Source organism: Brassica oleracea, chromosome C2 (assembly GCF_000695525.1).
Source record: "Brassica oleracea var. oleracea cultivar TO1000 chromosome C2, BOL, whole genome shotgun sequence".
NCBI lineage: Eukaryota > Viridiplantae > Streptophyta > Magnoliopsida > Brassicales > Brassicaceae > Brassica > Brassica oleracea.
Window position 1 is genome coordinate 45980553 of NC_027749.1, and position 11431 is coordinate 45991983.

General features: G+C 33.0%; 2 protein-coding genes across 2 annotated transcripts; both read right to left on the minus strand.

The window, feature by feature from the left end:
• Positions 1-185: 185 nt before the first annotated feature.
• LOC106324699 (cytochrome P450 81D11-like) lies at positions 186-5936 on the minus strand. The gene is made up of 3 exons (XM_013762661.1): positions 5397-5936; positions 1101-1484; positions 186-1021 (listed from the first exon to the last, which is right to left on the minus strand). Exons 1-3 carry the CDS (start codon positions 5892-5894, stop codon positions 395-397), a joined length of 1509 nt encoding a protein of 502 aa, XP_013618115.1. The 5' UTR covers positions 5895-5936; the 3' UTR covers positions 186-394.
• Positions 5937-8102: 2166 nt separating this feature from the next.
• LOC106326472 (formin-like protein 2) lies at positions 8103-8663 on the minus strand. Its single transcript, XM_013764444.1, has 2 exons — positions 8324-8663; positions 8103-8185 (listed from the first exon to the last, which is right to left on the minus strand). The coding sequence occupies exons 1-2, from the start codon at positions 8633-8635 to the stop codon at positions 8177-8179; spliced, it is 321 nt and encodes a 106-aa protein (XP_013619898.1). The 5' UTR covers positions 8636-8663; the 3' UTR covers positions 8103-8176.
• Positions 8664-11431: the final 2768 nt, after the last annotated feature.

The window sequence follows — 11431 nt, forward strand, 5'->3', positions numbered from 1 at the left end:
AAAATATAATATTTTACATCAACTAGTTGCATTGAAGAAGATAATTCATAAGTTATCCTTTTGCATGAAAGTAAAAATTGAAGAGGATAAGAGTTTTGGTTACGTCACTGCCTACTATATTTTGCTTGTCTCGATCAACATGGGAGTAGGAGACGGGGATGCTGATATCATTAGGCATTAGCTCATGTGTAGCACATGACACGTGCGAACTTTCATGTGATGTGTTAGACGTCATTGCATGTGTCACAACATATTGTCTTTATACTAACATTGATTGAACAAACATTTTGAAAACCTTTATAAAAATGTCTAGTAAGGTTGAGTCTCGCCTAGAGAAATTTATGAGCCTTCGGACAATGAGACGAGTAATGTAACAAGATTCTGAAGATGGAGTTTATGGACAAGAATTAGAAGCATCTAAAATCTTATCCACAATGGGGCGAGCTCTACACATAGCTTCCAACGACGTAGACTTATGCATTGTGATTCCTTTCGCAGCTTCTGTCATGTCCACATATTCTTCTCCGGTTCTCTCCCACTCGAAACACTGGACCAACAAACCCAAAGCCAACGTTACTAGCCGCTGACCTAGCCCTAATCCAGGACAAGCTCGTCGTCCCATCCCAAATGACATTAACTTCTTATCCTCACCTTCCTTCTCAAACCTCTCTGGCTTGAACTTCTCCGGCTCTTCCCACATCTTTGGGTCTCTATGTATGGCCCATACGTTCACCAATAAGATTGTTTTACGTGGGACATCATAGTCTGCCACCATGCAATCTTTTGACGCCATATGAGGGAGAAGCATTGGAACCACAGGATAAAGTCGTAATGTCTCTGACACTATGCTCTGGAGATAAGGAAGTTTTACAATGTCTTGTTCCTCTATTAACCGGTCTAAACCGATTTGCTCGTCGATTTCGGTCTTTGCCTTTTTCAATACTTCTGGATGGTTCAACAAGTTCGACATCGCCCATTCTAACGTTGCTGCTGATGTATCAGTCCCAGCAAGTATCATAACCTATCAAAAATTTAAATCACTTAAATAACAAAAATAAACTTTAGTTAACTGTTATTATTTTTGAGATCTAGTTACTTACTTCTATGATTCCTTTGATGATGACATCGGTATAGTACTCAGGCTGAGTTTCTTGGAGAGAAAGCAAGCGATCAATCATGGTGTTACCCTTTACTTTCTCCGCACGTTTCTCATCCACTAGACTTTGCAAAAACTCGTCAACCCGACCGCCTAACTTCTTGACCCGTTTCTCATAATCTGTTAACCAACAAAGAATCGGGAAATAGTCAGCAGCGTTCCCCGCACCGCCGGCAGCAATCACCTCGGCGATCAAGTCCCTAACGTGTTTTGACTCATCGTCGTCCTCTGTTCCATCGCCGTAATATCTCTTTCCGGCCAACATTCTAATGATGTTGTTGATCGTCAAACCCATGAACAATGATCCCAGCTCCACCTTCGCAGGTTCCTGAAATTCGATTATTAAACCAAATGGTTACGTTTCGAAAGTTCATTTTTCTTATTGGTATAAAGTTATAGAAACACACTGTTCTACAATGGATGATTTATAAATGGTGTAGCTCTTTGTTTATATTTACATTTGCTTTAAGTCATTTCATTTTTGGACAAATTCCAGTTTTTGATTTTTCTTAAACAGACAAATTCAAAACATGCATAACATGCATAACAAACATGGTCAGTTGAACATAACAAAATTATTTACGTGAAGAAATGAATGTAAAAGTAAAAGATGCCCCTAAACTTGACATAGCAACAAAAGTTTTGATTTTTAGGCTATACGGGTCCATTTATTACTTGTGTATTACTAGGTGACAACAAAGAGTTGATTTTTATCTCTTCAATTAACTCGATTCGGAAAGCAATGGAATTTGCTTTGCTGGCTGCCTGATGCCATTCAATTTCAGATAGCATGTGTTCGTTGGACAAATTAGGTTTAGGTTAATTAGTTTTCTGTAATCTATAATTTATTGTATTCACTATTAATATTAATGTTAAAATCGCTGTGTGAAAGAACATCATTTGGAGCCCACATCCACTCTGTGCGCCCACAATAACTTCTACATTTTACATCTACTTAAATGAACAAATTAACGCACACCTTCTATTCTCATCTTATAATACATTCTCTCTCACATTCCTTTTAATTCAATATTATCTCTTTTCTGCGGATATAAAATTCTATCTTTATTTAAAATTTTGAATACGATAAAATTAAATTATAAGTACTTTTATAACATGTTATTAACACAATTACTCTCTGATATGGTAAATTTATATGTATCATATATATCTTATTATAATGGCCGCTATACCACATATATTACTACTTATTGTTTTATGATGGTTATTTTACCGCACTATTCTTGTCTTATATTAATGTGGGCGGGTTATCGCCTCGTTATTATACTTTGGTTGCTACATACACCACATTTATTAATATATTGGTTTGGCTCATGATTTATTTAATATTCTAAAGTGAATAATTTTATGATCATAATATTATTGATAATTACATGTATTAAATATTATGAAATTTACTGGATTTAATTAATTGGGTATTACAGTATTTTCATATTGATTTTTGGTTCAAATTCTTTAATGCCAACGGTTACAAATAATATTTTTTCAAAACTTTTAATAGATATGAACAGTATTTTTCATCTATGTATACACTTATATTTCATTCATTCACTTCATCTAAACATTCATGTTTAATCAAAAAAAATCAAATCATTCTCTTCCCATTTTCAATTGCAAGAAAGATGCTTCACTTGTTTTTAATTTTATCTACGATGGTAATTTTTTCTTGTATCATGGTCTTTTTGTTGGAGAATTTATTCTGGAAGAGTGCCATAAATATCAATTTACTTTTCTAGACGATATTTTCCTTGTAATTGTTTATATAGTCAATGTAATGGTTCATTTTAAAGACTATAAAATTCTAATAAAGTTTATTATTTTCTGTTTAGAAAATCATATGGAAAATATTTAGTATCATCAATTTTCGGCTCTCAAAATAACTGGAGAGAACTACGTCACAAGGACCACAAATGTGCAACCCCATATAGTGATGAAAAATTTAACCGAGATGATTAACATCAGAAACAAATCCTCTCCCGGGGAAACATCGAGATGATAATTTTACGCATGACTATGCAAATATAGAAAATCAAGCAGAGCTGTGGCACTCTATGAAAGAAAAGTTTGACACATCTCATATGGGTCTTCTATGTTCGCATAGTCATGCGTCACATTCTCATCTAGATATTTCCTTAGAAAAATTATCGTTTCGGTCTTATGCTCAGAAGCCGATTTGTTTCCGATGTTAGTTGTTTCAGTTAACTTTTCCATCACTAGATGAGGTTTCACATTTGTGGTCCATGCAACCTAGTTCTCTCAAGTTATTTTGAGAGCCAAAAACTGAAGATTCCCATTTGATTTTCTAAACACAAAATAATAAACTTTATTAGAATTTCAAAATATTTAAAATAAAATGTTTACATTAAATATACAAATAATTACTAGGAAAAATATCGCATAGAAAAGTAAATTGATATTTATGGTCAAATCTTCTGGAGTAAATTCTCCAACAAAGAGATCACACATAGAAGATAAAATTACAAACACACATAAAATCAAAAACAAGCGAATGATTTACATATATTGAATTGGGAAGTTGGAAGAGAGTGTTTGAAATTTTTTGATTGAAGATGAATTTTTAGATGAAGAGAATGAATGAGAAATAAGTGTATTTATAGATTAAAAATACTGTTTATAACCGTTTGAAAAAGTAAAATTTTTGTGCTGAATGTTCTTTGTGACCATTGGCATTAAAGAGTTTGAAACAAAAACCGGTATGAAATTATTGTAATAAGCAGTCAATCAAATCCAGTAATTTTCATAATATTGTATACATGTAATTTTTAATAGTATTATGGTGATAAAAAGTTTCACGTTAGAATATTAAATAAATTATGCGGCGGTACAACCAATCCAATATATATTAATAGATGTGGTGTATTTAGCTACCTTAGTATAACAACTGAGCAACAAACTACCCACATTAATATAATCTAAGAATGAAGAGGTAAAAGAATCAACATAAAATAATAAATAATAATATAGACAGTGTACCAACCAATATAACATAATATATTTATATATATATATATATGATACATATGAACTTCATCGCATCGTTGAGTGATCACGCTATAACGTATTAATAATTATAATTTTGTTGTATCAGAAAATTTAAATAAAGATATATTTTATAATATTGAATTGAAAAGGAAGATGAGAGATAATATTGAATTGAAAAGGAAGATGAGAGACAATGTAATATAAAATGAAAGGAGAAGGTGTGTCCTACAAGTACAACTTACAATTAAAGAATTTGTTCGTTTATATAAAAGTAAAAAGTATTGTATATGCATAGTGACAGTGGGTTCTACATAATTTTTTTTCCACATGGTAGTGTCAAGTTTCAGTGCATTTTTCTTACACTCATTTCTTCACGTTTTACATTACCGATACAAAAGATTATAAGTATTAATATAAAATTATTTTTTAATTTTTATTTCTTATATATATTTTTCAATAACTAAAAATACTCCATATGTAATCAATTAAAGCATTCTCAATTTTTTTTAAAGTATAAAATTTATTAACATTAATTACTAAAATTATCTCAATAATTTAGAAATCTATTGTTGTGAAACAAAAATAAATTTAGTAAATCTATTTTTGTGAAATAAAAATAAATTAGCAGTTCCTTATTTAGAGAGTTTAAATCATTTTGTCTCTAAATGATATATATATATAAATATATGTATATGTTGATCATTTAATCTAATTAATTGTTTCAACTTTCAAGTCTCATAAATCTCTAGACAGTAATATTTTATTTTTATCTCTAATTTCTCGATATAAATTGTATCATACAATTGTACAATGTATTAATAATATCCTTAATTCAAATATTAAGATATTTGTTAAATACTACTTTGTCCCTTCCAAAATAATACATGTTTTAGAATTTTTGTACTTTTTAATAAAACATATTAAAGCTTAGTTATAAATGCATAGTTTTTTTGTAATTTTATATTTCCTATGTTTTTAAACCTATAAGACTTTAAAAAGTGTAATTAATGTTTTTGAACTTCATAGTTTTTATTATTAGTTCACAAAAATTACATTGAAAATGTAAAAACTATATCTTTTTTAAACAATTTTTTTTCTTCTATAATACATATCTTTTTGAAATGGTGGAAGTATATGGTTTATAATTCTTTTTATAACGATTCTTAATAGTGGACACCGTAAAAAAAAACTAAAGTATTAGTTAAATCGCACTTACTTGTAGGGAGTTTTTCGATAAACATAATATCAGCCGTCGGATCTCGTCTTTACGGATGGATAAGAAGCTATCGACCCTAATGGACGAGAAGATCTCAATGGCGCCAATACGACGGAGGTTGCGCCAGCTGTCACCATAAGCCGCACTGACCATGGTGGAGGAGTTGTACCCGATGTGTTTCGCGAAAAGAAACTCCGGCCGGTTCGCAAAAACCACGTCGTTCTTGGTGAAGCATTCCTCGGCTACGGAGTGAGAAGAAACAACATAAACAAGACGAGTGCCTAGGCGGAGTGAGAAAATGGAGGCGCCGCCTAGTGACTTGGAGAGAGAGAGAAAGCTCCGTTGGAGCGGCAGCTTTAGGAGGTGGAGGTGTCCTATAATAGGATATGGCCGAGCTGGACTCGGCGGTAGGTTTAATTTGCGCCGCCGTGTTCCGAACAAGAACGTCAGAGAGATGAAGAGGAAGACAAGAGATAGAATCATGTAGAAAGGTTCCATTATTGAGTTGTTTTTGTTTTTATTATTCTCTTAAATTCGCTTAAGGTGATTTTATAATGAGAGTGGAAGGAAAATGTATTATTGCCTCAATTATTTTGAGTAAACGAGGTACGTATGTTACGTGTGTGGAAGAGAATAAAAGAGGATATCAGTTTCGTTGACGTTACTTCATACTACGTATAATTTCGTGCCACTGGCCGCTAAATTAGCAAGTGGAGTAGAATTTTTTTTTTTTTTTTTGTGATAATCCAGGGGTTCCCCGCTTCGCGGGTCATTCCCCTGGATCCGGTCAAGCAGCGGTCCACTTCACCCGGAAGGGCTTTACCTGGGCTGGATCGAACCCAGTACCGCTTTGGTGTCCAGAAGAGGCAGAGTAGTTTCCGCATGGGGGGAATCGAACCCGGATGGTGGTTGCCACCACAGGCCCGTCCTGCCACTTGGACTACCTCGTCCGGACAAGTGGAGTAGAATTGAATCATTGATATTACCTCACGTGAGATTACATATGTATAAGACGTGCTAAACTATAACGATGTGTGATTGTTGTAATGTTGTCTGAATTGCTTCGCTAAGCCTAAGTTCTTCACTTAGGTTAATATAGATTTGGCAAGCGAGTCTGGCAAATGGCAATGGCAAAACAATGTGATTGGATGAATAAAACCAATTAGGAACTGCTTCTGAAAATCAGAAGATATGTATAATTCGTTTCCAATTGAAACCGAGACACTACCTTACGGTTTCGTCTTCAAGTTTGATACGCTGAAGTTGACGGGTTCATCATTTAAATCTAGACAAGACCCTAAGAGCAAGTCCAATGGTTAGAATCAATTAGGGGTTCTAATGAATAATTTAATAGTTAATTTTGTGATTTGAGAAATTTAGAATCCTTGTTAGTGTAATTATTTTTTTCATAGTCCAATGGGAGAACCTCAAAAGAGGTTCTTATTTTTTTTTTTCTATTTTAGAAATTGAATGATTGGATTCATAATATGAAAGACAAACATACATAAAACTTAAAATAAAAATGACATAAAAACATATTAAAAGATACAAATACAAAGCATAAACGAGAAAAAACCGATTAGTTGTAATCTTGATTTGTACCGAGAAGATGGTGAAACAAAAGCTTAAAATTTGGGAGAAAAATAAGATAGAAGAAAAGATGTGTTCTCTGCTTAAAATTTGGGAGATAAATAAGATAAGAGTAACAAAAGCTTAAAATGTTGTTGGCACAAATATACCATTAACTTATAGAGAAAATATGTGTTCTCTGTTTCTCGTCACATGATATTTACAATCAAGAAGCAATGATGCCATCTCTTTTAAAACCAAACGCAGACACTGATAAACAAACAATGTATCAAATACTCATGCTATGATCTTATAAAGTTCAAAGAGTTAGCAAGATGATCCGGGTAAGTTAAGTTTCATCGGTCGGTCAATGTCCATGTCAAATGCAAGTAAGCAAACGAGAAATACACCTCTTCCTTTATCATCGTTAAGATAGGTGCACTACGTCTTGGGATTCCTCCGCCCTAATATCGAAAGAGCGGTTAAAGCGCGGATGTAGAAAAGTGTGTGTTTTTTTGTTTCAGTATAAAATAAGCTTAGTACCAGTCCATACTGAAAGATCCGTTTCAGTGCTTCTTCCAAATGCTGTTCATCTCCATTACGGTATCTCGTCACATCATTTCTAACCTGATAAAAAGCAAAAGACTCTTCAATACCACATCCGCTTGGGAAACTAATTATTTTTTAGCCTAACAAGCAAAAGGAAAACTAAGCTGAGACTAATCAAGATTTTAAATGTCGAGATCACGTCAGTTCAGAGATAAGAGATCAAGAATAATCAGAAGTACAGAGTACCTGCGTTAAAATAGGAGTAGCAGAGCTCTCCCTAAGCTTCACCGCATCTGCGTAACTCAAGCAAGGAACTGGTTTGAGTTCTGCGTACTGCAAAGGAACCAAAGAAAGAAATGAACAACTCTAATACACAAATCAAATTTCAATATCTCAGTAAAATTACAGTAGAGAAGAGATGGCATGTACCTTGAGTGCCATACCGATAATAGCAAGAGGAAACCCATAAGTTAGCATAATAGCAGACCACTGCATCTTTGCTCTCTGCATCCAAAACCAAATAGGAGTAGCAGAGCTTTGATAGATCGATATGATTCTTGGAGCAAGAAACTGATTCTTGCAGATTGAACAACACCTGCGTTTCCGACATCTCTTGTTCTTGAACTTGGATCATTAGCTCTGACAATGTCTCTATCATCTCTTCATTGACTCTGCAAAACACCAAATAATCATATCTTAATTCCTGTATGCAGAGAAGGAAAATAATTTCAAGTTCGTTATTTATCTTACTGAAAAGAGTTTGATTTGGTTTGGTCCAAAACCATAACATGGCTTGAACTTGCTCTAACCTTGTCCCAATGTAAAGGCTTCAACTTTGGTTTCAATGTCTCCTCTCTCTTCTCCGGATCAGAAGGAGGCGAGGGAGACGTGGTGGCCGGAATCTCGCAGAATTGCGGCGGAGGAGGAAGAGGAGGTGGTCTAGCTGGACCAGTTTGCTTCAAAACGCCTTCGTTTGGGCTGGTTTCACTGTGCAGCAACAGAGGAGGAAATCGAAAAGAGGATGAAGACTTACCAAGAAGGAGATGGAGATCAGAAGCTAGAGAGAAGATCGAGTGATTGGGATTGGAGGAGGAAGAGAGAAATTGATTCCATGAAAACATCGACGAACATTGATTCCAGGAAGAGAAAGACCGGGGAAAATTAATCATCCAATATCAAAAGGACACGTAGGAGGTTTTAACCAGTTCTAAAAATGTCATAATAAGCATCGGTTCTGTGCTTTTAACTCATTTTTATTTATTTTTCTTTTGTCTTTTCTTAAGAACCCCTTTTTGAAACTTCCGCTCGAGGTGGTCTAAGAGCATGAGCAGCAATGAGAAACCAATTATATATTTTTTTTGAACACAATAATAACATTTATATTTATAACTATATTTTAATTATCTTTAAACAGTTCTGCCTAATTATCTTTAAACAGTTCTGCCATTAATAAAGTTACGGTTGTAGAAAAATTTCATTCTTTTTCTTGTGGAAGTCTCTCCTTAACCAATTGATTCTTGTGATTTGTTACTCTTTCTCCTCCCTTTTCGATACTTTTTATTATTTTTATCATCAGAAACCTATTGAGCAACTACCACTAAGGCCATGATTATCCCTAAGAAACCCACGATGGATTTTTTAGTTTTAAAAAAAAAAAATTAAAAAAAAATTAAAAGCAAACCAATCGCGGGCTGCCACGTGTCAGTGGGGCCCGCGAACAGTGTAAGAAACTCACTAAGATCGGTTCTTAATTAGTAGTTTTTGTAACCGATCCTTAAGGGTTTTGTGGGGATCCACGCACTAAGAAACCCACTAAGGACCCCGGATAATCATGCTCTAATGATGTCCTTAGAGCATGGACAGCGTATGAATTTCTGAGTGGAGTTTTTCTAAATATACTTTAGGATTTTTAATGTTAAAACCCCCGAACAAAGCTTGGTTTGGGTAAAAACCCCCCCAAACTAATTTAACGAAAAACCCCTAAACTAACTTTATTTAATGAATTAAACCCTAACAGGTCATAATTACCATTAATACCGGTAAATCTTTAGTTTAGGAGTTTTTACATTAAGTAAACATAGTTGAGAGGTTTTACCATTAAAAATAAATAAAAAATCAAAATTTTATAATATTATCTAAAATTAGTAACTTAAAATTTTAAAATTAGCATTTATAATTTTTTGTAAATATATGAGTTTGATGTGTTTTTAACATCAACATTATATATGTATAAATTAAAAATGTAAAAACCGAAAAAATATAATAAAAATTATATAAAGAATTTAAACGCAGTAGGACTTCTTTCCTTAACTTCCGGATCAGATATATTCCAAGAGCACAAAATACTATGGCGAACAAGCTTGCACGTGGTGCGAGGAGTTCTCCTTCACCTATATTATATATCAATTCAATACTTTCGGTTTGGCTTTCTGAATCGCGCTTCTCGCTTATGTTGTAAAAAAAAGTTACTAATTTTTAAATAATATTATAAAATTTTGAATTTTTTGATTTTTTAAATTTTTAATGGGAAAACTCCTCAACTATGTTTACTTAATATAGAAACCCCTCAACTATATTTACTTAATATAGAAACCCATAAACTAAAGATTTACCGGTAGTAATGGTAACTATGACCTGACAGGGTTTAATTCATTAAATAACGTTAGTTTGGGGGTTTTTTCGTTAAATACTTAGTTTGGGGGGTTTTCACCCAAAACAAACTTAATTGAGGGGTTTTAACGTTAAAAATCCTATACTTTAACATTACAAAAATATATTGGTAGTTGAAAAAAAAAAGAAAACTCCATAAAAATATATTCCAACTAAATTTTGTTAAACTTTTTAATGCCCAAACTTTTTTGCAATCTAGTTTAACTAGATCCTTTCTCCGTGCTACGTGCGGATAATATATTTAAATTTGTTACATTTATCATTTTTATTTGTATGTAAATTTTTGTATATTAAATTATATATAACTAATTTTTAAATGGGAAATTACCAAAAATACTATTTTCAAAGTACTACTTTTCATGTTTACACTAACCACTTTTACCCTCATCTTTAATGAAGGGTAAAAGACATTTATAACCTTTTGATTAACTTTAACAAAAAAAACATATGGTTAACTAATTTAAACTTAAAACATCAACTATAAACCCTAAAGCATCAACTCTAAACCCTAAACCATGAAACATCAACTCTAAACCCTAAACCCCGAAACATCAACTCTAAACACTAAGCCTTCAAATCTAAACTCTAAAACATTAACTCTAAAAACTCTAAACGTAAACCCTAAACCCTAAATCTAAACTTAAAATATCAACTTTACACCATAAATCATCAACTCTAAACCCTAAACCATGAAACATCAACTCTAAACCCTAAGCCCCGAAACATCAACTCTAAACCCTAAATTCTAAATCTTCAAATCTAAACCCTAAAACATCAACTCTAAACTCTAAACGTAAACCCTAAACCCTAAACCCTAAACCCTATATTTTCTGAAATTCAAACCTTAAACCCTAAAACCCTAAACCTTCAAATCTAAACCCTAAAACATCAACTCTAAACTCTAAACGTAAACCCTAAACCCTAAACCCTAAACCCTATATTTTCTGAAATTCAAACCTTAAACCCTAAAACCCTAAACCTTCAAATCTAAACCCTAAAACATCAACTCTAGGGTTTTAGGGTTTAGGGTTTAGGATTTAGGGTTTAGATTTAGGTTTTAGAGTTGAAGGTTTAGGGTTTAAGGTTTAGAGTTGATGTTTTAGGGTTTAGGGTTAATTTTTTAGGGTTTAGGGTTTAGAGTTTACTTTTTATGGTTTTGGGTTTAGTGTTGATGGTTTAGAGTTGAAGTTTAGGGTTTAGGGTTTAGAGTTGAAGTTTAGGGTTTAGGGTTTAGGGTTTAGAGTTGA

Excerpts from the sequence above, each read along its gene's own strand:
- LOC106324699 (XM_013762661.1), bottom strand. The coding sequence starts at position 5,894 with ATGGAACCTTTCTACATGATTCTATCTCTTGTCTTCCTCTTCATCTCT. Across the intron at positions 1,485-5,396 it reads TATCGAAAAACTCCCTACAA|GAACCTGCGAAGGTGGAGCT; the intron begins GTAAGTGCGATT and ends ATCGAATTTCAG. Across the intron at positions 1,022-1,100 it reads TCATCAAAGGAATCATAGAA|GTTATGATACTTGCTGGGAC; the intron begins GTAAGTAACTAG and ends AATTTTTGATAG.
- LOC106326472 (XM_013764444.1), bottom strand. The coding sequence starts at position 8,635 with ATGTTTTCATGGAATCAATTTCTCTCTTCCTCCTCCAATCCCAATCAC.